Source organism: Haliaeetus albicilla, chromosome 16 (genome assembly GCF_947461875.1).
Source record: "Haliaeetus albicilla chromosome 16, bHalAlb1.1, whole genome shotgun sequence".
NCBI lineage: Eukaryota > Metazoa > Chordata > Aves > Accipitriformes > Accipitridae > Haliaeetus > Haliaeetus albicilla.
Window position 1 is genome coordinate 17,531,617 of NC_091498.1, and position 25,926 is coordinate 17,557,542.

General features: G+C 38.4%; 1 protein-coding gene across 4 annotated transcripts in view; it reads left to right on the plus strand.

Moving 5' to 3' along the window:
* The window catches only part of ABCC8 (ATP binding cassette subfamily C member 8), an 80,953-nt gene that overhangs the window by 14,240 nt on the left and 40,787 nt on the right, over window positions 1–25,926 (plus strand). For 3 of the 4 annotated variants that reach the window (XR_011328121.1, XM_069803732.1, XM_069803733.1), the window contains exons 7-13: window positions 5,812–5,976; window positions 7,969–8,124; window positions 14,609–14,743; window positions 15,874–16,036; window positions 20,813–20,853; window positions 21,150–21,295; window positions 25,757–25,862. Coding sequence is in view for 3 of the 4 variants with exons in the window: in XM_069803732.1 (XP_069659833.1) it covers window positions 5,812–5,976; window positions 7,969–8,124; window positions 14,609–14,743; window positions 15,874–16,036; window positions 20,813–20,853; window positions 21,150–21,295; window positions 25,757–25,862 (912 nt within the window). In the remaining variant the exon portion in view is untranslated. The remainder of the gene's footprint in view (window positions 1–5,811; window positions 5,977–7,968; window positions 8,125–14,608; window positions 14,744–15,873; window positions 16,037–20,812; window positions 20,854–21,149; window positions 21,296–25,756; window positions 25,863–25,926) is intronic. The other variant, XM_069803734.1, reaches the window with a different exon arrangement.

A 25,926-nucleotide genomic window follows, 5' to 3' on the forward strand; every position in this document is an offset into this window, starting at 1 on the left:
ATTTCCAAAAATGAGTGATGTCTAAGAGGATTAAAGCAGGCTTTTGTCATGACAATAAAATGCCAAGTAATTTAACTGTGACAAAGAATATCCACTAGGGTCTTTGGGGAGATAGGTTTTGAAAGATCAACTGAAACATATTTTTAAGGGATGCTACTTAAACAAATGTTCCCCAAGAAGAAACAGATGTACTTCTTGATTAACTACAGGAAAAAAAAAAAAAAAGACAGACTCAGGAAGCATCTTTTCATTATAAGGTGAGGTCACTCAGGCTGGATTTCTATGAGAAAGATCAGTTTATTTCTGCAGCTCACTTATTGTTTGATATAGACTTTATTTCCAAAGTCTGTTGACACTAACAGAAATATACCCATTCATTCAAGTACACTTTGGATTAGGTCCACTATAAATATTTAAATACATCAGATGCATTACAGAGAGTTTAACAAAGGCCTCAGGCTAAAATTAATTGTTTATCCATTTTGCAATCCTTATCCCAATATTTGGAAACTTTAATGTAGCAAGTAGATTCAATGGAAACCAGTTAAAGCAGGAAATGAAAAAATTAAGACTATAGGGCTATGTTGCAGCAAAGTACTGTGGGAGCTTTTTAGATCTGCTTCTTGATAATTTGTTTGGAACACTGTTTCAGCTGAAATTATAACAAATCACAATTTACAGATTATCCTATTTAATTTTCCTATTAAAGTATCAGCTAGTGCTTCTCTGTGGAAAAAGCTCAGGTCTGGTCCAGATAAACCCTACACGGCCTCATCCAGCATTGACACCCTCACCGTATGTAGCAAAGTGGTAGCCTCGCTGTTGTCATTTATACTGTTTGGGGATTACCTAACAGCAAGATTCACTGATGGGGACAGTCCATGGGTGACACAGGTGTATATTTATCTTTGCTAAAAGGTCTCCAAGAGGCTTTTCCTTCTGTTTTGACCTGATTTGTACCCATTCTTTTTTTGTTAAGAGGCTAATTACCTTTACATTTGAAAATTGCTTTTGCTGGATTAGGTGAAATATCTTTCTAAAACGTATGAAGGCTTTCTATTCAAACCATCTGTAAACAGATGGAGGTGTTTAGGAAAACTCCCACATGTATACACATACCTAGCCAACTGGGTCTACTTTGGAAAAAAACCCACCAGCTCTACTACTAGGAATGTTACATCCTTACTTGTAATGAGTCAAGAAAAGAGAACCTTGCCTTATTAATTGTTTGCTCGTGAGAGCCGCATAGGTGTGAGAAACAAGCCTCCTAAAACACTGTCTTATGAAGGTAAAGATAAGTTGGGGGGAGACATTGGTTGTGTCTGTTGTGCTGCTGAGTTTGAGGGCCTTGGAAAGAATTGCCGTATGGTGGGACAGAATTGGATAAGCAAAGTAAACTGTGAGTACAGCGGAGAGCGTCTTTTACCCACCCCTTAAAGTGACATTTCTTCATTTTAAATAGATTAGATTGAGGAGGTGTTGTAATGGCTCAACTGTATCTTTCAAACAGAAATTCTGTTTGTGAAACTGAAAGCAAAGAGATAGATCCTAAAATACAGTATCTGCTCTATTCTTCAGGCCCTTTGTGACAAAGATAAACTACCATGGAGCTGGAACTCTGAGATCACGTGGGCGTCACGGGCAGTATTAACTGCTTTAGTTAGTGCCGCAGTTAGAGCACAACAGCATCTTAAATTCTGTCACACTCTTGTGTGGGTGTGTATATATATGTATGTTTATTTATAACTCCAGTGTCAATATTTATGAACATTCTTATGACATGAATTTCTCTGAGTGTTAGAGCCTACTGGCACTTCTAAAAAGTGGTATTATCCTGAAATCATCAGGAAGGGGGGGACGCTGAACGTCCCCAAAGTAATTTCTGAAAATAAAACATCTAATTAGTTCATCAACTTCTCAAACAAGTTGCCTTATGCAAAAAGTTCGGTAGATGTTCAGTTACTTCTTTGTGTTTCCTGCGGGCTGACAAGTGTACTTAAACAACTATTGTAGTTTAAACACAGATGCTCTGTGACTTTGTAAACCATAATGGCCTGATAATGCATCTGAGACTTGGCAAATATCTTGGTGCTTTCACCGTCTGTGTGTGACATTTATGTATATATGTTTAAGTCCTCATTTTCTCTCAAGTGAGTACTAGAAGACACAACAAGAATATTCGTCTTGCTTTTCCTCCTTGTTTATCTATTATACAGTGTTTTGATGTGAATCAACACTGCACCAAAATCTCATTGCTAGAAAAGTGTGATTTGTCAAAACATGATTGTGTAAAAAATGGTATTCTTTTAAATACAGTAAAAAGTGGTATTAGCTGCAGTAATTAACAGTACTAGCCAGGTGTATCTGTAGGACAGCATTGAAATTGTGCTGCTTCTGTTACTGCCTTTGATATAATACAGCACAACCTGTAACCTTCATGGTTCATGATTGTGATAATGCTCTAGCCTTTCTCTTTGATGTCACATTAGTAGCTTTGACAATCACGATCTCCCAGTGTCACAGACTTGTATGTTCTAGCTTTGCCTTCGTAAGAAGCTTTTTTTAGTTTTTAATGTATTAGAGATACCACTTTTTCCTGGATGTTACCCTGTATTGAAATAAAAAGAAATCCCAGTGAAGAACTGCTAAAATAATAGCTGACCTGAGGAAGGGTAACTCAAAGGAAAGATTGTCACTGTTGCAAGTTAACAAGATATGTCTGAAATGAAAACATCACAAATGTACATGATCCCGTTTTTCCCTAAATGTGCTTTTTCTTTCTTTTTTTTTTTTTTTAAACCAACATGTTTTGCAGTTATATACTGTTTTGCATTCTGTTTTGTATTTGAGTATATAAACAGTGCACAGGAAACAATAGGTGGCTCTTAAACTTGTACAGTTGAGCAGCAGGGGCAGTTCTTCCACCTTCCATGTGCCTAATGCTTATATTTAAGAGTCAGAAAGATAAATTGGATGCATCTAATTGGCCATGGACTTGGCCAATTTGTGAATTTCTCTTTTCTTTTCCACTATCAAGGCCTTACAGGTAGCATGGGAGGAGACTTGGTTGTACTTGTAATTTTCCAGACCTGTGGTACATTTTTTAAAGCTTCCAGGCTAAATGTAGAGCCTCAAGTCTTCCTTTTTATTCTACAGAGTTACAGCAAGAATAAATTTACGACCACAGTTACATCTTGCAAGGGTCGAAGACAAGTTAACTTGATTTGAAAAGCTGAACTTGCAAGACCGTTAATAATATGGAAGAGAGGCTCACTTTTACTGTACCATAGACTTTTTGTCGTATATAATGCTGCTGTAGCCCATTTGAATTACTGTGGAATAAGTAATAATTTAGGGCTTAAAATCCCTTTAAGTTACAAATAACTAAAACAGTAGTTAACTCTCTATCTGAACACAATTGCTGATGTGTAACATAATTGGTCAGTGTTGCACTTGATACAGATTTAAAGAAACAAGTATGCCCAGTGCTTGCTCACATTGATTTGACTTTGAAAACTCTGTATGTTTGAATACTTTCTCAGAGGGCTTCTCTGAAGGCTAATTCCTTATTTAGTTCAGTGGCCCTACAGACTGCAGACATGTTTATGTGCATCAAATCTGGTTGAAGTCGAAGTACCTAGCTGAACTGGAAAATATTATCATCTAACAATTTACCTTTGAGAGCAAGAAATAAATTATTGAATAAAATAGGTTTTATTCCCTGTTTTCAAAGCATAAAGCTCAGCACTGTTCAGTGTCAGTGAGGGAAATTTTCCACGTTCTTGTAAGTTCTTGCACTGTATACATACATAAAAGTAGTATAGGACTATCAAGATGTCTCCTTAGGGAAATAAGGAACATTTGCATGAACAAAGATTTACAGGATTGGAATCACAATTACTTGCTTTTCTTTGTGTCTAGCCTTGGTCTGAATCTGAGTAGCTTGTAATAAATGCCACATAAGTGGGAAAAGGGGGTAAACCTACGAAATCCACACATGTCCGTCTGTGTTACATAGTAGACAAAAGTCTTTTGACAGCTGCTTAGTTTGGCCATGTAAGAGTTCCACAATTCATTTGGAAGTGATCAGATATGGAGAAAGACTCTTTGGTGTTGATGAATGACCTTCCAGGCACCTCAACAGACGGTTAAACAGTTGTGTGGACAGATCAGACTAGTTTCCTCTCACGAGAAGGAATATTGCTTTGTGAGGTGGGAGGCACTGTGTCAGGAAACTTGTACTGGATGTGTTCTTGTATGTGCTCTTCTCATGGAGTAAAACAAAGGATCCTTTCAAAAACTGTTTTGCTCATCGTCTTGTTTACTTGTTTGCAAAGGTAAGCATACATTTCTCTGCTTTTAAGCTTATAAATTACCCCACTGATGTCAAAGGGATAGTGTGCCTACTACAGCAATGGCAGGAGCAATTATGAATGTCAAAAGATGGAGTAAAAAGAGATGGAAAAAATACCGCAAGACTTTGGTTCCTCAAGAAGGTGAAGTGACCTATTGGGTCACCACTGCTGAAAGGACTTGCTCTTCCTCCTTTCACATTCCTTGTCATCCCTGCTCCTGTTCTCTCCTTTGCTCTAGCTCTGGCACTGACTGGACACTTCTGTGGTCTGATTTGGCCAATTAAATGAGAAGTAGCAGATTTTTTTTCCTGGGCTGATTTTCTTTTGTCAGTGATTTGAATCGGCTCAGGAAGAGATCCAATTAGCTCCCAAACAAATGCATAGGAAGCGACAGAAAAATGCAGGTTGGAGCAACCCAGGTGCAATTAGAGGTAGGGAGAAGTTCGTTCCTCTTTCAGCCGGCTCAGCCTCATCTTAAAAAATCACTGCTTTAAAAACTGAGTTTAGCCTCTGTATTAACTTGTCATGTGGGGTTTCTATAAACAGTTAACTGCAAGGTGCAGATCAGATCTAATAAAATGTACAGTGAGAGTTTGTGAAATATAGTTTAAGTATTATAGCAATCTTGAAAACAACAGCAAAGAAACTATGTAGGCAAGAAGAAATGTGCTGAGCAAGGAATACAGCCAGAGTGTAAAGGACAAGAAGCCCTCTGAGAGGGAAATGAAAGAGATCTCTTCCTAATTTTGCCTTCAATGGCAGCATTAGCCAGCAGTCAAAGTTTTGAAGGAGCCGAGGGGAGAAAGAGGAGGGCAGAGACATTTTAGTTTCAGAAGGCTTCCCAAGGTGAGCCAGCCTCTTGGCTAGTTGTGGCACCAAAGGTGTCTGCTTGTTAAATATAATCCAGAATAAATGCACTGCTTTCCTAGTAAGCTATTGACATGCTTCAGGATGCACTTTGGTGAACTCATGAACTTGCTAGGAGGTAATGACCATAAATAAAAATGCTGAACAAGATACTGCAAACCAAAATAATGTGTGTAGTTCCAGGAGTTGGAAGGATGTGGTTTTGGCAAATTTGTGAAGGTCATTTTAGTGTTCAGTAACATGAGGTGCTAAAATAAGGATACTAAATTCTCTGAAAGGATGTTAACTAGTCCTTTCCAACAATGGGCAGTGCGCATCTTTTAGCAAATGACCTTATGGAGTGAGTTAGTGTCCTAGAGTTTTGGAAGGATATCAAAAATCCTATAAATGTCATTCTGCATTTAAATAAAGCTTACTGAGTTGGCACATTATATGACTCTTTCTTTGAATTAATAAACTGTGAGGTTTCAGATAAGGTTGGGCGCATTTTCAAAGTCATCAGCTGTGGTTATCTCTGCTTATTAATTATGCAAAACCAGTAATTAAATTACCATTGTACCTGATTTCTAACTTTCTTTTTTTTTTATAGACTAAAATTCTGGGTGTCTTCTTTATTTCGTCTCAAGAGTTCCTGTCCAATGCTTATGTTTTGGCTGTACTCTTATTTTTTGCTCTTCTATTGCAAAGGACGTTTCTCCAAGCATCATATTATGTTGCTATTGAAACAGGGATCAACTTGAGAGGTGCAATACAGGTAGCCAATATATTATTAATTAACCTGTTTTCATATAGTCATGTGTATTTCTAAATACAATTTTTAATTATAGTTGTTAAATTCTGAAACGGGTCTCTCCTGAAATGTATTGAATGTAACCATTGCCATTAAACATTGTGTTAACTTAGACCTGCATTCTCCTTCCTCTGCATCTTATTTAATGATTTTATATAAACATTTATTTGTAATATCTAATGCTGTACTTCTTCTTACCTTTGAGCATAAATTTGCTCTCAGTAAAACTGAATGTAACTTTTGAAAGAATTTAGGTTGTGAACTACACCTTTCCTATCTCAAAGGTGCATTTTTTGGTAACATCCCATGCAAATAATACAGCTTTAAAATGTCTTCTAAGTATACTTTGGACAAAAGGATAGATTGTATTCCCAGTGCATGGAGTAGTGTCTTATTCCATGGGTCAAGCCACAAAAAATCTGCCAGGCATTGTGGAGTCTGTAATTACTGAACATAAGTAAGACTGGTAAAATGGAGTCCATGATCATTGTATAACTGTGAACAGCAGATCAAAGTTTTATGTAGTATACAAAGGTCTGTGCCTGGAAATGAGAGAATTAGGTGTAAGATTACAAGGCGATATTGCCAAGTGCACTGGCTGAAACCTACCCTCTGCCAGCTTGAAAGCCAGCCTTATAAGTTACACTATTTATCCACGGAACTACATAGATCCTGTGAGAGTCTGTGAGATAGATGGATGCTTTTAATAGCAGCATAATTGTTTAATCCTCTTTTGATCTTACACTTGGAGGCACTTGTCAGCTGCCAGACTTCTGGATTCTACCCATTGGTTTTCCCTTATTAGAGTGACGTAGAAAATTCCTTAAGAAATAAAAATTTGACCCAAAATATATATAAAAAAATTGCATGTATTGTGTCAAGCAGAAGAGCTGCAACTAACTGAAAAATACATGGACCACAGCAAGTGTAAAAGGGGAATTTTTGGAAAATAGTGCTACATTAATTTTGTTGAAGAAAAGCTTTGTGTTCTCTGCACTGGATATTACACAGAAGCCCAGATAACGCTGGCAGCCAGACCATTCAAATAGGACAATTTCCAGCCATCACTCTAAGCAGCAGAATAAGTATTAATGGCAGTCTCTGTGCCAGTTTTTTTATACAATTTTTTCCTATAATTTTTCAATTTTCTTGAAACCTTCTATCTCTTTTCCTCCCCTGTGTAAACCTGCACCTGTTCAATGTGCCCTGTATGACTTTATGCTTCATGATGGACAGCTGGCACTTGATCTGAAGGCACTTATTGAATCAGGGTGCCTCCTGTCAGCCAAGTCTCATGACGGCAAAGCATCACTGTGTAGCCTTTTACCAAACCAACTGGTAAAAGTACACTTTCATTATTGTGTATTAAGATACTATTATTCTGCACTGCGGAAACTACTTAATTCAGTACAGAATCAGACCTGTTACATTAGTTATCTGTGAATTAAACTTTGTAATGGGATTGAGCTCTCTAGACAAAATATAGCACATTCTCAGCCAGGAATATGGTCCTGAAGCTGGATGGGACCCGAATCAGTTGTCAGAGAAAAATAACAAGGGTTATAATATATTGACTATTATATATTGTGTGCTAATATTTTATTAGTACTAGTTACAGCAAGGGCAGTACATGGAGAAGCTGGAGGTACAAATCATAGTTGTTAGTATGGTTCTTGGACCTTTGGGGCAGTAAAGGTTTCATTCTCTTACTGATCCACAGGGATGCAAAAAGGGAGTACTTAGACAACCATTATGTACCTAATTGCACTGTGCTTTTTGTGGGTGAACAATAAGACTGTAGCTTAAAATTTTTCATCATAACACAAAAGGCCAAACTTTAAGTTCTTCATTCAAGTTATTGGGAACGTTGGTTTCCCTCAGAATGCATGTGTTTAAGATGGAGCTAGAAATCTTGTTTTATTTCTGTATGCTAACACCTTTTGATCTCTTTTCCAGACAAAAATATACAATAAAATTATGCAGCTTTCAACCTCTAACATGTCTATGGGGGAGATGACTGCAGGCCAGATCTGTAACCTGGTTGCCATAGACACAAATCAGTTGATGTGGTTCTTTTTTCTTTGCCCTAACCTTTGGGCTATGCCAGTACAGGTAAGGAGCTCAAACGTGGTTTTCTTATTAATGCGCATCGGTCTGTAGTGAGCGATTGCGTATGAATTTTATGAAAGTAGAGATATTAAAGAAGTTAAAGAATAACTTGAAGTAAGATTCAGGCTGTTAATATCTAGAAACATTGTATGGAATATATTTCACATCTGTGATGGGACTCTAGGATTGTATTAGGATCTTGACTGCTGCTAAACATGCTTCGTGTTTGTGACAAGAATTTATAGGGTGCAGCAGGTCATATTATTCCAGTGCATTCATTTGTTACATCAGGGGAGTTAACTAGCATGTATTGCAATCATTTGTCTTTTGAATCCCTGCAGAAGCAAGAGAAGTAGCAGTTTGTTAAAAAATATGATCGCTTAGAGATTGTCCTTTGGACATCCCTTAAGACTACTGCTGCCTCATGGATGACACATTCTTGTGTACGAAATTCCACAGATTCATGTGTTATATGAAATTGTTTTGCTACTTTATTCTCTCTGGTGCCTTTGGTCTCCTGTCTCTAAATATCACCCTCACCCCTTCGATCTTCTTTCCCACATGCGTGACATGGGGCAGATCAGTGTTCTGAGTCATGCTCAGTCACCTGGTGACTCTGGGTTCCATGTCCTGTAGCCTCACAGCATGTGTAATGCCCAACGAAGTACAACTGTGTCTTATCAAGTCTTTAAGATGAGGAAAGCAGAGTCCCATCTCAGAGGGTACCTTCACAATTGATTTAAATTCATCTAAGCCTGTTCCCTTACTGAAACGTTCAGTTCGTAGGCTACGTTCAACATGGAAACATGGCATTTTTATCTCCTTCATTGTTCCAGCTCTATAAATTATGCATTGTGTCACATGAGCTTGCGGAGCTATAGAAAAACTAATCTGATGAAAATTAGTCTTTTTTCAGTGAGGTAGCATTCCTCTGAGTCTGTGAAGTGGTCTGTCTCACTGGATGGCCATGCGATTAAGTTTAAGCTAGTAAAAGGGTAGAGCAGACACAGAGTAGTAGGAGGTCAGAGTGATCTCAGTACAACCTTAGCTCATTTTTCAAAGTTTACCCTTACTGAAACAGTGGAAAAGTGGAAATTAGTTTGGAAGAGCCAGTACTTAAACAAAACCATAGAAACCTCCTGCACTTCCATTTAGGAATTTTCTGAGAAAACTGACAGTGAAGCACATAGTTTCATCTGATATTAATACATTACTCTGCAAGTTTTTCTGCTTTCTTCCAGCTATGCAGTGTATATTTGTCAAGAGTGCTCCAGTGCTAAAAGTAAACACAAACAAAAGAGGCAGTAGAGTTTAAATTCACTCAATATTTTCAAAAAGTATCATTTAGTTTCAAAAACATGATGAAAACTCCATTGTGTTCATGTCACAAAGGTGGTCTGGTTCCAGCACTATGCAGAGGCTGATTGGGCTGGTGTGGAAGTCAGAAAGCTGCAAGTAACCTACCCAGCAGCTTTGCGTTTTGTGTTGCCTGCTCTTGCCCAAAAAGGAAATAATTTTCATGAGACAGTATATGGACTGCAGCTGGCAGATGATATTTCCAGTCAGTTTCTAACATGGCTTTACGAGTGTTGCTTAGGAGTTCCTGTGTGCATCAACATCTGATACTAATGATTTTCTTCTGTAAGATGTTGAGCATATCAGAATACTATATTGAGAAGTTGGGGATAGGGAAGAAAAGCCAGCCACTCAGGTGATTATATAAATTATATGAGTGTGCTAGACTGCTGGCCGTCAGGAGATCTGGATTCTTTTCTGACAATAAAGATACAATTTAGAACTGAGTGGGTTTTATATTTGTTCCTGTCAAAAACAAGAGGTCAGGCTGCTACAGATCAAATGAGCAAGTCCTCCTTTGTGATCATCTTAAAATCATCTAATTGCATGGTAAGCCAGATTAATTTCCTAACCTGGAAAAAAAAAAAAACAAACCAACAACCTGGTTTAACTATTTTCCCTGTATTTGGTTTTTTTCCTCACTGAGGAAAATACTGGGGAGGGGCAATGCAGGTCGTCTTCATTGTCAGTGATAGTGAGTTCTTGAATGCATCTTGTGTAGTCTCAATCCTTGGGGAGGATTTATTCTCTGGAAAACCAGTTAGTGTCCTCAAAATACTCTGGGAGTCTTCACTCTTCTGCTGTGTGTTTGAAATCTAGTATGTTACCATATGTCTTCTAGTATCTCTGTGGTCATGAGGGGCAGATTGCTTCGAGACTGCAGTTGAACCTGGAGGAAGAAGAAATCTGTCTGAATCTCTAGTAAAACTCTTGCTGACTCCAGTGAGAGTTGTGTAAAGCCTCAAATCAGGATAGCGAGCGCATTAAGGTGTAAACAGTCAGCAGCTTACTAACTGATGACTACTTTCTGCTTTCATGCCTAGGGTTTGGATTTACTCTACATGTGTGAGCTGTATATAACTATGCCTGTTAAAATATTAAGGTTTAAAGTGCTTGTAGTCATATTTATACAGGTTATAGTATGGCTGCATTCATACAGTATAAATGTATTTGTCTCGTTCTTGTGCAGGAGTAACTGCATTGGGGTATAGACTAGTTTTCCTGATACTGGAGAGACTTATATGCCAGTTCAAAACATTTTACTTTCTAGAATTAAAAAAGGGTGGTGGATATAGCAATTATCAGCAGGAATTTTTCAGGAAGAAACTTGACTTATTTTTTAGCATCAGGATGGTTTCCCTGAAATTATGGGGTGGGAAAAAGGGAACTAGATTATTATGAAGTGGGGAAAAAAAACAATTATCAAGGAACATGTGCTAATATTGATTTCTAATTGCAAAAGAGAAGACAACGGTAATGAAGAGAAACTGATAGGAAATACAATATTAAATATGGTTACAAGTTGGCTCTTTGTTAGTAGTAGTTTGGATGTCAGAGTATTTTTTGTCCATTTACTAGAAGTACCCTGCAGTAAGAAGTCAGTGATTGTACACTGCTAAAATGATATTGCTGAAAGAGCTATGAGGCATTAAGAAGAGTCCACCTCTTTAATGATAACTTTTAGGGTCCAATTATCCCCTAGGCTTAGTCTCCATTGTAAGTCTGTTAGTAAAACAGGCTATGTGAGAGGTACCGATTTCATGCATGCTTTTTGTAAGACCACTCTGGCAGCTCAGGGTAGGGACAGCTTTAGTGCAACTTAGAATTAAGCCAATTTAATTGCATATTCTGTAACAACATTTTGCTGTAATGTGCCAGAAGTCACAGACTCATAAAGATTTTCTGACAGTCATCTGAAAATATGATTATATTTGCATTAAAACTCAGACCCTGTGATGTTCCTTAGATCAGGATGATCAGTGTCAAAGCATGCTCCTGTTTTGTGGATGGTGCATGCATTGTAAGGCACAAATCAACAAGTCATGGTGGTCACAAAGGTTTCTCCAAAGCATGTTTCTGCAACATTCATTCAATACCTTGTTTTATGAGGCAGTGAAAGCAATTACTGGATGCTGGAGAGATGGCTAATAAAAACATTGAACAAACTTGATTATTATTTAAAACAGGTTTTTAATTGTTTTGTAGCTCTTAACCTAACAATTGGCATTTCAGCATCTGCTGCGGATTTTGTAATTATCCTCGACTTAGAAGACCTAGCCATTCATAACAAGTTAGGTTTTCTATACAGTCTAGTTAATTTGAGCCCCATCTTTGCTCTGACTGGAGTCAATAGGAGCTTTATCATTGCCTTAAGTTACTGTTTGAAGGCCATTGAAACCCATGAAAAGAGGCCTGGGCATGTCCATCAATTGAAAGATGCCGTCAGTAGGCTTGGCTCAAACCCTGGGAGCAAAATGAGGCCCTATAAAGGCTTTCCCCACTGCCTCCATTTTATAAACACCCTTGTTTGTTTTCATTGTTATTATTAAAAAAATCCTGTATTCTCATATCTCTGGTTCATTGGCAGGGATAGTTTAGAGTTGTAATGAAAGGACATTTGTCTCTTTCAAAACTGGCCACAAAGCAGTTTCTGGCAGAAAGTGTTTGCTGTCTTCAGTAAATAATCAAGACAAACTAAAAAGAGCTATTGGTGAGTGTCTTGCTTGTGATATGTATCTCTGACAGGTAAAAGCTTTGGGATTTTGATGAAAGGGAAGCAAAGTGTTTTGTTGCACAGTTTTTTAAAAATATGCTCGTTACCTTATCAGAAATATTAATGAGAGTCTTCCCATCTGTCAGATACTGTCCTGCAGCCGTTCAGATATTATCTATGTACTGTTTATTCTTGACTGTGTAGTGTACAGTATAATAAATATAGAATTACTTGCAATAATGCTTACAGATGTCAGCACTTTTCACCTACTAGTATTCACATACTTAAATTGAGAATATATATTTTTTTTGTCCCATACATGATGAATGTATTTTAAAAGTTTGCCCTTATTATCACAATATAAAGAAGATGAAAATGGGATCATTTCTAATTTATTGAAAACATAAAATTTTTATTGCAAAGACAGACCTTTTCAATATCTAGGATGGTGGGGAAGAAGCTGTGAGCTAGCAATTCCTTCAGGATCCAATAGCTAGAATAGCTTTCCCCTTGTCTGTGTGAGAAGCTGAGACTCTGCTTCTTGAACCAACCAGTCCCATAACATCCTTGAAAAACAACTAGTAGTGGGGGAAAGCAGGGGGCGAGTGTTCCGCATTGGCTTAGTAGTTTTGAACATCTCTTAACTGTGCACTGTTTAATGCTTGCTTGTATTTTGAGTGCCTAGGTTGTCTGCCCATGAAGAAGCAGTTGGGAATGAATGTCTTTAATCTGTAAAACCAAGACCATTTCCAGTTTTGGAGGGGAGCTCTGCCAGGGCTATCTGACAGAGGAGAGGCCTTGCATGTTTTCTTTGGCTTTGTACGCTCATGGATTTCCTGGCTTCAGATGGAAGCAGATTGCTCACTTACTCATCACTAAAAGATTTTTAATTTACAAATTAAACCTTGCTCTTACTAGTTGTGTGGTGTATATACACTAGGACTTTACTTTCATGTTACTGCATGTTTAAGTAAATACTGTGACTCATTTTAAGAGTCACATTTTAGTTTAGTTCATCTGCAGAGAGACATCAAAGGATTGTTAAGAAAAAAATGTATTTTCTCTCTCTGTGTGCCTTAAATTCATGGAAATGTCAAGATGGAAATGTGCAAAGTAAGGACTCCATTTTTGTTCATGGAAACACCCAATTCCCATAAATATGTGTGGGAATGGATGGGCTTATGACTACTGAGCTTTAAAATGATGTAATATAGTGTTTCTCTAAGGGTTATGAGAGTATGCAAATATAGCAAGACTAGTAGCTAACGCTTTAAGGAAACTTCTAATTTTTTTTTTTTAATTAAGGGAAACGATGTATGAAATTAACTTTCTATCACTATGTCTTCTGATTAATTTCTCAGCTTATACTGATAAATATAGAGAGTGTCTGTGCTCCAGATTGGTTAGGAGTCAGTCATTAGAATAGTGGTAACTAACATTGATAGCTTGTATATCTTGTTTGCATTTATTGAGCTGCTTACAGTATCCCTTTCCATCCAGACTGTGGCTCTCTAGATTCTTATTTATCCAAAGACAAACTTTTTTTTCTTAAGCTGTTTTTGTAACCTGTTTTTAATAGTCATCACCAGTCTGGTGCTAAGCATCCTTAAAACAATTCCTTGCAAGGTTATGTTACAGTTTATTTGAAGTGGACATTCTTAGTGATATGATTTATTATGTCCCTTTTTTATGAACTGATCAGCAATAATGTCATGTTAACATTTACAGGATCAGTTATATCTTTAATACTATTTCATACTAGCTTCTATAGCAAGCAAAGAAGCATTCCTTCTTTGTGCAAGTCCCTTGTGTTGTAGACTAGTAAAGACTGTAGACTGTTCAAACTAGGAGATGTAATTTCTTCCCCAGTGTAAAAATGATTAAATGTCAAAGAAGGAAAAAAAAAAGAATCTTAAGTCAAAGAAAATGCATGCTACATCTTCTGGCCAATGGGGAAAAATATTTAATAGTGACTGCAAAGGGAATATCTCAGTGTGTTACTTTGGAAGTATTTTAAAATAACTTTTAAATTTTATTTTAAAGGTTTTTTTATAAAAGTATGTATTTTTAAGTAAAGTTATTTTAAATAGCTGTGAGAGTTACATTATAAAAGATATGCAAATCTGTACAACCATCTTCTACTGTTCATAATGGGGAGTCCATGAAATGGAAATACATAGAATCCACAAGTGGGAGAGGAACACTAGCTGGGTGTATTTGGTCTTCTGACAGAATATCCTGACTGCTCAAACTCCACTGTGCCAGGGAGGCGGAATATATGATGTCTGGGGCTAGGGTTAGCTGCAGTGGCTGTTGGTTTTGAACGTGCTGTCCAGTTACCCTGTGACTGGTCTTTGTGGTGCATATACAAAGTGAAGCCATCCCAAGCCTTCCCCTCACTTTCTTTTCTTCCAACAGATAATTGTAGGAGTTCTTCTGCTCTACTACCTTCTTGGAATCAGTGCCTTAATTGGAGCAGCAGTAATCATCATCCTTGCACCTGTTCAGTACTTTGTGGCGACAAAACTCTCACAGGCGCAGAGAAGCACATTGGTAAGTGTCTTCAAACTTGTACATGATATAATCTCTGGTAATTATGCATTGGTCTGTGTTTGGAATTACAAAGCTAACCATGGACATTGACCAGGAACTGTGGAGCTTAGAGGTCTGCTAAGTCATGAGCTGTTCCTTGATCCCTTGCTTGGCTTGTCTATAATTTGAATCACCTGCATCACTGCCGAGAAAGTTACCTTGGTTCATAGGAATTACCATGCCCAGCTGCTCTGAACCTTATCCCCACATTCAGCCACTGTTGCACTGCCAAGAAAGCCATATGAACCTGTAATGGAGCCAGACAGCTTGCTGAAATCTCTTCCACCACAAATCATGGGTGGTAATGAGAGTTATTTGTGCACATTCCTGTGTGATAAGTAATGCCTTCACATCAACAGCGTATACCCTTCCAGAAATGTCGACAGTATCCATCCCTGTAGCATCCAAGCAGACAGTCAGCATCACCTAGAAATTCCTGCAGATGGGAGCAGCACATTTTGTGCTAGAAATAGCTCCACTGCACAATGTAGTGCAGTACAAAGATCCTTGAGCTAGCCTGAAAACTGGAAGCAGCATAACTTCTAGTTATGCTTTACTGGGAGTATAACTTTAGCAGTGTATTACTGTGCCTGAGCCAGCTGGCCCTGCTCAGAGTGAACGTTCTTTACAGTATCACAGCTTCTCACTAATGTGGCCTTGCTGCTTTGAAGCCTGGCATCGATGGTTCCACATCAAGTTGATGGGACAGAGCGGTGTGCCAAGTCATAGCTTGTCTTTGTGTTCTTATCTTCTCTGTACATTGTCAGTGTGCCTGTTGAAAATGCAGCCACCGTGCTGGGCAGTAGAAGTCATGCGAGGCTGCCTTGCAAGTGAACAGAAAGCTGACAGAGGAGTAAAATTTTCAGTACAAGCTATATGATTTAGGAGTGCCAACCAACTGCCTGTTCACTTGAGCTCTAGGGAAGCTCGCCTTCATGAAAAACAGTAACAAAACATCTGAATGGACAGAACTAGTGAAGTATACCTGACTGATTACAAGGGGCTGCATACAATTTTTGTGTGATCCTTATGTTTAGCAGACAGGTACTTTAATTATACTTTTTAAGTAAATATGTATGTAAATGTTGCAGGAGTACTCCAATGAGAGACTGAAGAAGACAAATGAGATGCTTCGAGGCATTAAGCTCCTTAAACTCTATGCTTGGGAACACATCTTTCACAGCAGTGTAGAGGAAACCAGACAAAAAGAAATGACTAGCCTCAAGTCTTTTGCCCTTTATACTTCCATATCCAGTAAGTCTCTTCCTTCGTTCTAATCCACTGTTCAGATTAATTGCTACTGCATTATTAGCTACTAATGAGTTTACCATTTCTCTGTTGAGATTGTTTCAGTTGCTTTAGGCTGTGCTCCATGCTCCTCACTTTCCATTTAGCCAGACTTTCCATTTAATTCAGTAGAATTTTGCCTGTATGGGAAATACGCCTCAAAGAGAAAGTCAAGATTAATGCTTCATAGCATTAGCTTTTCTGGAGAAGAACTTTTAAGGGACAAGTGTTTCCCAGGCTACCTTCAGCCAGCACTATTCCCCTCTATAACATAGGATTCAGGAAGAAGCCTTTGTTGATATTTATTTTTCTTTTCCTCCTGCATTTTGCACAATACAGCTTATCATAATATATCACAGGAATTGTCTTTGCATTGAAGCTCCAACAGATGGTACTTATACATTCTTACCTAAAATTTTGTTTTCTTATTAAAACAAGTAATTCTTAGGAGCATTTCTATATCCTAAAAAGGTAAAATATGAGAGTCCTGGCAATTTCATCAGTCCATATCCAGATTCGTTTGTCTCATGTTAACTTTCAAGCTGCTTTAAGGCATTTATCATCCTTTTAAAAAGACCTAGGGCCAATTCAACTCTGTATTTGAGGAGATCATATGCAACACCTGTATAATTGCCACTGTAATACTTTAGAAATAATTAGTAAAGTCATACTGTAAAAGGCTTTTCATATAATTTGTAAGGCATTAATGAAATGGAAACTTTTAGTGAGAAGTGTTCAAGTACTACGAGCTACCTGTACAAATGCCTTCTGGACTAACAAAGAAGGCTACTCCTTAGGAAAATACCTTCCAGTCTGGTTAGTACTATTTAATTTCACTCACCCAAGAGATGTGCCACTGACATTCTTCCCTGCCAAATGATCACAAAGATAATACGCTCTGAGGGAAAAATCCTGATTGCACTGAATTTACCTGGCATTAAGTCGAGGTTTTCATTGACTTCTGAGACCAGAATTTCTCTCTGGGGATCCTGACCTCTCTGTGCTTGGAGGGTAGTTTCCATTTTGACATAAAACAGAATTTAGCTGGAGTAGATTGTGTGCCGGAAACTCCATCCTACACCCAGATCAACACAGACAGGCTCCCTTTGTTTGCACTACTTCAGGTGGCATTAAAATCTATAGTCAGAGCCACAGGTTCAGCTGTAGGACTGAAGGAGCTGTGGAGGCTTATTTGATTTTAAGTCCTCACAGTATCATTTGTAACAGGTACAAAAAGGTGTTTTCATCTCAAGAGTACTGACTATTCTGTAAAGAAAATAGTGACATAAATATGAAACTGTATTATTAAAAACAATTCTAAATAGGTACTGATGGTTCTTGAAACGTGTACATTTGCATTCTTGTTTGTATTATGCGTGATATTTATTTACGTGTATGTAAGACACAGATCAGTTTCTCAGCTGGGGTAAACCAGTGCAGCTTTTTTATGTTGTTGTTGCATATCATTTTGGCTTATAAAGAGTTCCTATAGTTTCAACCTATGAGTTCCTTATACCCTCTGTCTATAGCAGAAATTACACTGATCTTTACAAACTTGTACTTTAGCAGACTACATAGGGAACATAAATATAGGAAAATTTGCTGGTTTCCTTACCACCAGTATAAATAGAATGACAGACATGATCAGCACAAAGTGTGTTTGCTACTATTACAGTAAATGTATGATTTTGGTTTTTTAAGAAAGGAGAAAAAGAAAAAGCATGAAAAAAGTAGGAGGTGACCAAGATTTTATGTATTATTGATAAGAGGACGACAGACACTTCCTAGAACAATAAGAAAGCGGAAATGAGATATTTTTTTTTATTTACATACAGTGCTGAAAGGACTCTGTAATACTTTTCTAAGTATACTTAGCTATTAACATGAATGAAAGAATGTGGGTGGAGCTACTTCTATTCATGAAGAATAGATTTGCATTGAATTACAGAAAATATACCTATGACTTTCAGGGCAGTGTTGGCTAGACCACAAGAAAATTCCATTCAAGACCACATGGAAATTGGATCTCATCTCCCTTGCCTCCTGTGCCTGGATCCACTTTGTACATATATGGAATTGTTCATGTATACTAAAAGAGTTATTATAGACATTAGCTCTTCCTATGATTTTAATGAATGTACCCACCAGAATCAAAGTTGGGTTGCAAAGTTGGTAGTGACAGCTTTTGAGTTTCAGCGGTGAATTCTTTAACTCTAGCAAAGAATATTCCTGTGTAACTTTTTTCATACTGATTAGCAAGATTATCCTATGTTCAGTTTTACAGGATTTAGTATACACTATATATTTAGGAAAGATGGAGAAAGGAAGGAATGGCTTTCCTGTTTCTATGAATTTTTGCCTAACCTGTCAGAAGCAAAGTGACTCCAGGCTTTCTCACAGGAAAATAACAGTAGTTACTATTCTAAAATATTCAGAAATTACTGAAAACATTTTTCCCAGTTTTCAGTCTGGCTTTTTCCAGTAACAAAATACTTTTGACTGAATCTAATTAAACCAGAAGTCTTAGCTGCAAACTAATTTTATGTTAGAAAACATTTTATTTTTCTGAACACTAGCATAATTGAAAAAAATAAAAATAAATTTAAAAACCCCTCCCAAACTCCAGTGGCTCAGTAAGCCCTTATTTGTTGGCTTGCAAGGAGATGTTTGGAGTGAAGTCCTTAGATGTACTTGTGATCTCACAGAATAGCAAAATTCAGAGCGACTTATTGGGAGCCACCAAGTGACCCCAACTGTCTTGACGGCAGTGGGCTTTGTCAACCCTACAGTATATTTAATCTCTCCAGCTTTGTGTTTGACAGGTATGATCTATGATCTTGTACTGTAGGCAGCAGAAGAACAGATTCCATCTCCAAGAAGTTTATCAGCTTTGCTAGATTCCCTCATCAGATTCATTCATAAAAGCAAACTCATGTACTGTAGCAGTCTCAAAGGCAAATTGCAAATGCAAGGATTTAATAGAATTAAGTAGTCCATAGTTGCAGGCAGCAAGCTTCACTTCTTTTTCAAAATTTCTATGCCGCAACGACCTCAAGTTTGTACAAAGTGTGAAAACTGGGCAGAAAGTAGAACCATTAGGAGAAATGAGAGTCTGAACTGAAGCTGCTCTGTATTCCAACAAAGAAAAGAACATTTTCCTCAGAATTTTTCTTTTTCCTAAGGTGAAGAGTAAACTATGAATTTCTAGGCTTTAATACATACTTGTCTTTCAAAGGCTAAGCTTTTATTTTGGAAATATATATACAAATATACCTATATTTTCAAACTCTCTTCTGTCAAGGAATTAGAGCTACATGAAATTATATAGCTATTTTATTTATGCTTGAGTACAGAGTTTACAAGTGTGTTACAGGATTCATTAAATATCTTCTAAATGTAGAAAAAAAGGAATGACTGACAGTATGTTAAGTTCTTCAGGGGCTTTATGCCCAGAAAAGGATGGAGTCAACCAGAAGTATTTGTGGGTCAAATGATGACACTCCACTTCAGATGAAGCAACTGGGGAGTGCTTTTACTGTCTGAACATTGGCTGTACCTGGTGGGGAAAAAGATCAGGCGTAGTTTAAACAAAAAAGAAGTGGCTAGCCTCTTTCTTTTCCGTTATACATGTACTGACCTTTTAATTCTATTTTAGCTATAGATTCTATATTCTTTATCTCTATTGTTTACTTCATGAAATAAAATTGAGCAAAGGTCAAAATGAAAAGGCGATGATTAAATAATATCCTCAGGTTGTGATAGAGAAGACAGATGCATGGGGTAAGGTTGTAGCTCTGATTCTGACTCAAGCTTCTAGATGGATAACTGGGTTTTATTGCATTCTTAACCTGTATTCCTGCCTGATCTAAAAGACATCCCTATGCAGAAATGGTATTTGCTTGCTTCTCCCCATCCATCTGTTTAATAACCTCTGAATGCTATAGTGAGGGGATCCAAGGCACGAAGACAGACACTGTTCAAGGTCAGGGAGGAAACGGGTTCATCGTTTGCATTTTAATAACGCCAGGCCCAGCTGAAATCAAAGCTCTACCACATTTAGGTACTGTTAGAACCTCTGTGGAGCTCCCAAGGACATTCACAAAGTAGCCAAGCCTGACAAAGTGGGAGTAATTAGGAGTAAATCCTCCGTAAGAATAAACGAAGTCAGCGATACAGTGCAGGGTTGCCAATCTTTCCTTACCCTTTCATCCTTACCCTGAAACCTGAGGGGGACCGCGAAGCCCTGTGCTTCGGAGGTGGTCACCACACGAGGTATGTGCCAGTGCCTCAGCCGGGGGGCCCTGCCGCTGGGCTGCGGGACGGGGCAGAGCTCGGCCTGGCCTGCAGCCGCCTGTGCAGCCCCTGCCGGGTCTCCTTTCCTCTCCCTGTCAGGAACTCGAGTCGCCCACCAGACCTTGTACCAGCTCGGCCTTTCTGCCCGTCGAGAGACGGAGGCCCGCGGTGCCCCTCGCCTGAACGGCCTGTGAGCGCAAAACCAGCGGCTCAAAAACAGCGATCTAGTCACCTTCTTCTAGGGTGCGCTGCTGGGTTCTGTCTGTTCTGATGACGTGAAGTACAGTGTAGGCGTTTTAAAACAATGTACTGGTGTGTATAGATACTTGAGCATTTTTATGATCTTAAACATAGAAAATACCATTGTAAACCAGTGCTAGCAGTATTTTAACATTTAGCATGTCTGAATAGAAATTGTTTCTAAATATTCCTACGTGTTTTCCTCCACAGTCTTTATGAATGCAGCAATACCAATTGCAGCTGTACTTATAGTAAGTATGGACTTCTCTAAGTGGTGTTAATTACAACTGCGCCCTCAAGTATAAGTGATGAGGAAGGAGGAGGACAGGATGCAAACCTGCTACACATTCGCAATTCCTCTGGGAGAGAATGAAAATGCCCACTTGTTGTCTGTGACCAGAAGCAGCCCGGAGTATGCAGCACCCCTGCAAACTGTAGAAAGAGTATAAATTAAGATTCTGTAAATGAAATGCTTATGAAATATGAAGTCTTTGTGCATTTCTTTCTTTATGAAAAAACACTGATGATGATGTCTGTCTCTTTGTAGACATTTGTGGTCCATGCTCATTTAACAACAAAGGCTGACTTCTCCCCATCCGTGGCATTTGCCTCCATCTCCCTGTTTCATATTCTTGTGTCTCCGTTGTTCCTGCTCTCCAGTGTGGTTAGATCCACTGTCAAAGCATTAGTAAGGTAAGAACCGTAAAATTAATATCTTTGCTACCACCTCTCTGACTTTTGAGAATGTATCTATTGCTCATTTTACAATTTTAAGTTTAGAGGTAGTGCGGTGATTATTTATCTGTTGTTGTAAATTGCTTCCCAGCTTTTTACTTTGCACAGTTCCCTCGGTTGTAGCATGTTCACCAAGTTCTTTCCTGATACAATTATCACAACCAATATTTAGTTGTCCACAGCTGGTACTTCATTGTGTAGAATGGGTTGAGCTATATTGGTACTGCTTGCAACGAATATGTGGTAACTGGAAAGGAAATGAAAACTTACTGAAGATTTAGTTTTGTAAATCATCCAAGTGTTTCCCTCCATCAAGCATGTAGAACAAAAAAAGGGTAATCACAGAAGCACATGTGTTTCAGCATGTATCTCTTGGGCTGTACTCAGCCTCCACCCCTCTGCCTGAGAGGTTGCCTGTTGGTGCAGAGATAGACTTAGTCAAATAAAGAAACTCAAAAAAAACCCCAAACTTAAAAATCACTGTTAAGTATTGAGTGTAAGTTAATGACTAAATATCTACTCCAGACTTGATGAGTTTTTACTTTCTTATGAACATGTTTGAGTGTTCAAAACCTGAAATAACAACCAGTAGAACTGCTGTTTCACTAGGAGTTTTACTTGGAGTATCAACAGATTTGTGTAAAAACCTCTTAATGCTTTTCATATGCAGTGTAACTCTACCTGACTGATGGGGGGAAGAGGGACTTTGGGTGGCTTACTTTATTAGGAGCTCTTTGTGACCTCCAGTATAACTGCCTTAAGAGCTTGTTTAAACTATGGGACAGACACTGGACATCAGCCCTTGCTTAATTGCCTTTGTGTCACTTTGGAGGTGGAAAGGAGACTACAGCAGGAGGCTGAGATTGCCCTTGCTGTTTTGAAATTCCCTGACAGTGCAAAGTCACAGCTGTGCCCTCCCTCCTAACAAGTGTGAAATTTGAGAGTGTCAGCAGCTGGCATGAAATGTTTTGCAGCCACTGTGGCAGTCCCTAGAGTCATGACAAATTGTCATGCTAAGATTGCAGCCAGCGAAGTGTCTGGGGGCCCACACTAGCACTGGTAATGGGCATTTATTTTGGCTTGTCTAAGGATTTCTTTGTAAATGAATTATGTGCCTGTTAATGCTGCAGGAACAATTTTAAAGCAATTATTATCAACCAAGTATTAATTGTTGCTAGGTGGGAGTTCTTCCTGAGTTATTCTGTAGTTATCTTCTTGTTAGCAGGCTAATGCCCTGCCATTTGTGCTGCAGACAGGAATCCCCCAGTTCAAACTCTAACAAAGTTGACATGATCCTTGTCTCCCTGGCTGGCTGTATCACAGTACCCCAGGTAGTGTTCCAGAGTGCGTTGCTCCGCAGTGCTGCTCGTGCTACTCTAGGTGTGTCTTCTGAGTACCCCATCCTTCAGTGCAATATTTTGGGAGCACGTACCAGGTATTTTCAACACATGCAAACACATACTTCCTTAAATAGTTTGGTAAATGTGAAAAAGCAGGCAGTTATTAGAAAGCTGTGTTTCTGCCAATTGAGCACAACTAATGTTTACTTGCTGTAACTGTGTCCTGCTGTTACACCTTCCTTCTAATAAGTAGCTGATCAGTAAGATCAGGTAGAGGTAACCTAATTTATCAAGTTGTACTTCAGCTTTCTTTAGGCTGAGATACTCTAATTGGTTTTAGCAAGTGTACAAGACAGCTTCTCCTGTAGTGACAGAAAGTTGCTAAGTGAAGCAGAAGATGATCCAGCAGTGAAACCAGCACATAAAGGATACTAAGAGGGTGTTACTGGCTTTTCATCTCAGGCACTTCACAACCCCTGCTCTGTTAATATTGGCTACAGTCTCTGATACCAGATGCTATTAAGGACAATAATTTCCACAAATAAACTTGTCAGTATCTTTAATCATTACACATGTGCCCAACTGCAGAGCATCATCATGGTTTGCCATTGACACTATCAGAACAACTGTGTGACTGATTTCAGTGGTAAAACAGATTTAAAGCTTCTGTTTCACATGGGGCCCCTGCAAACTTTCCAAGTTAAGGGGCTAGGGTGTTTGCTTCCAAGAGGGAGAACTGTTGAAAGTCTTTAGGAAGGTGAGAAATTCTGTTATGTTATCTCTTTGAAAAGTTTGGGGTTTTTTTTTAATATGTAGAGTGTTTGTGCCATTGAAAATTAAAACTGAGCAGTCAGTTGAGGTATTTCTTAAAATGCGAAGTCTTCAAGGACAAAAGGTAGTGTACAATTTTCCATCAGCAAAGGTCATGTAGCTAGAGTGGCATTATGTATCTTACTGGGTTTAATATGAAACAGGTTTTTCAGTTAGCTGTGCAAATAACCATGTTTTGATCAATACATCTATTCTGTGGCTTAAAAATAAGCTCCCCTGTGAAGATATTGGAATACAATGTCAGCAAGAGCTCTTCAGAGAACATAGGTTTTTTTATTCTTTAAGACTGTAGAATGGTGTGGCATCCTGAAATATGAGTTGCTGCCTCTAACAAAAGATTTTCTCACAGCTGTACTGTTTCCTCACTAATTGCCACAGGAGTGGCAATTCCAGCATTAAGCAGAGCATTGGGCAGAGGTCTTGCAGAAGACACTTAAAGTACAGCCACTGATACGCAACCAGAGAGCAGAGAGAAAAATCAAACTATTGAATGGTCTTGTTTGGGTATGCATGGTCCAAGAATAAGTTTGCTGTCTTCTTTTCCTCCCCCTCTAGACCCTTGAGCAGATACACAGGGGACTTCTCTATCTGCTTTTTATACCTTCAGAGCAGTCATTAAAATGTCAGTGTAATTTTCCTATAGAGAATGTAGGTGCAGCTGCATACCAACACCGTATAAGCAGCATCTAAACCATCATTTGGTCCATTTAAAGACATTTAAAATGTTCTTTTAAACATCTGGTTCACTGAACAAAAAAGGTAAGATCATTCCTAGCCCTGTTTTCCAGAGCTATGTGCAAATAGATATAAATATCTCTAGCAATGGGACTTCTGATTTCTTCCTTTGAGATAATCGACCTTCCCCTTAAGGAATTTTGGTCCAACATTGATCCTGAATTAGTTATTACTCCTCTTGTCCCATCCCAAATAGTTATTCTCCCCCTTTTTAGTTGCTTAGATTGTAGTACCTGCTCTAGCTAAATTCACCCCACTGTATATCTTTTAGTCCTCAGCTGCCATTAGCAAGTGGGCAGGTTGACAGAAAAACTGTAGAACCAGTTCTCTCCTAGGGAGTCCCCAGCTTTGATCTCTACTTGCAGGACAAGTGCTAACTGTACAGGGCATCTGCCTTAGACAGTGCTGTAATGCCGTGGTCCAAGCACTGTTCTGGCACCAGTGGGGTATCTCATGAGGTTCTTAGAGGAAACTGCCTCCTTCTGAAGATGAAATCCCTGACAGTGGAATGCAAAATAAATGGTAGGGGTTTTATTTTTTGAGATTTGCACAGTAACAGATAGCCATGTATCACTATGCTACAGTGGCATCATTTGCCTGTTTCTCCCCAGTCAGCCTAAGGCTAAATACCGAAATAATTTTTTTTAGTCCTTGTCCATAAATCTATTTTTAGGAACTTAAGGCCTTCTGGCACTTTAGCATTTTGGAGTCTGATAGTTAACTTCCAGCTAATTGAGCCCCGTTGGTGTTGAGTTCATGATTCAATCCACTTCCTTTACAAATTTCATTTGCTGTCCCTGTAAGTAGATTAGGCATACATTTTATAAAGTCAGGTAGAGAGATAAAATTGATGTCATGATCTGTTAAGTGTTGTAATAAAGGCATATTATCTCTTAGCTAATTAAATCTTAAGCAGCTTGTGAAGATTTTATGCCTTCTCCTTTGTTGCTGGTTGTCAGGATTCCTTTTATGTTATCTGTTGAACACTGTTCTATTAAGGTATATTCCTTTATCACACCTCATATGCTTTGTATTTCATCATAGCTGGTTGAATTTAGCTCACGGTGTATGGATTTCATCAGACTGCTAGTGTTCATAAGACCGTTCAATAGAACTGACTGCAACACTTCAGTAACATAAATTACATTAAGTCTACGTCAGCATGTGGCTTTAAAGCGAGCTGCTGTTTTAGCTGGTCTGCATCCCACAAAATGCCTGAAAAAATCTTTTATATAATTTCTCTGGTGGTATCAGAAAATACAAGACTTGGGAAGCATCTGCACAAGCCATTAAAATGTCATCGCTGTTAATAGACAACAGGGCGGGTTTTGTCAACTTCCTTGTAGTCACTTCTCATTGCACATATTCATATGCCTGTAACAAAATGAAGACAAACAAACCATGCAGCAGACAGTGGTTGAAGTACTAAAAGGGATGCTATCTAATAAACATTGCAGTGAACAAAAGTTTTGCATTCCGGGTTGACGTGTGATTCTGTTTTTTTCACTTTCAGTGTGCAGAAACTTAGTGAATTCCTGTCAAGTGAAGAAATTGGAGAAGAGCATGATAAATCTTCAGAGCTAAGAAGTGCAGATAATCACAGCAAATACCAAGCGGTGGTGAGTAATGCTGTTTAGTTGCAGGTGAAGTGGCTGGAGTAGTTTGTACCCAGAATAAATTTTT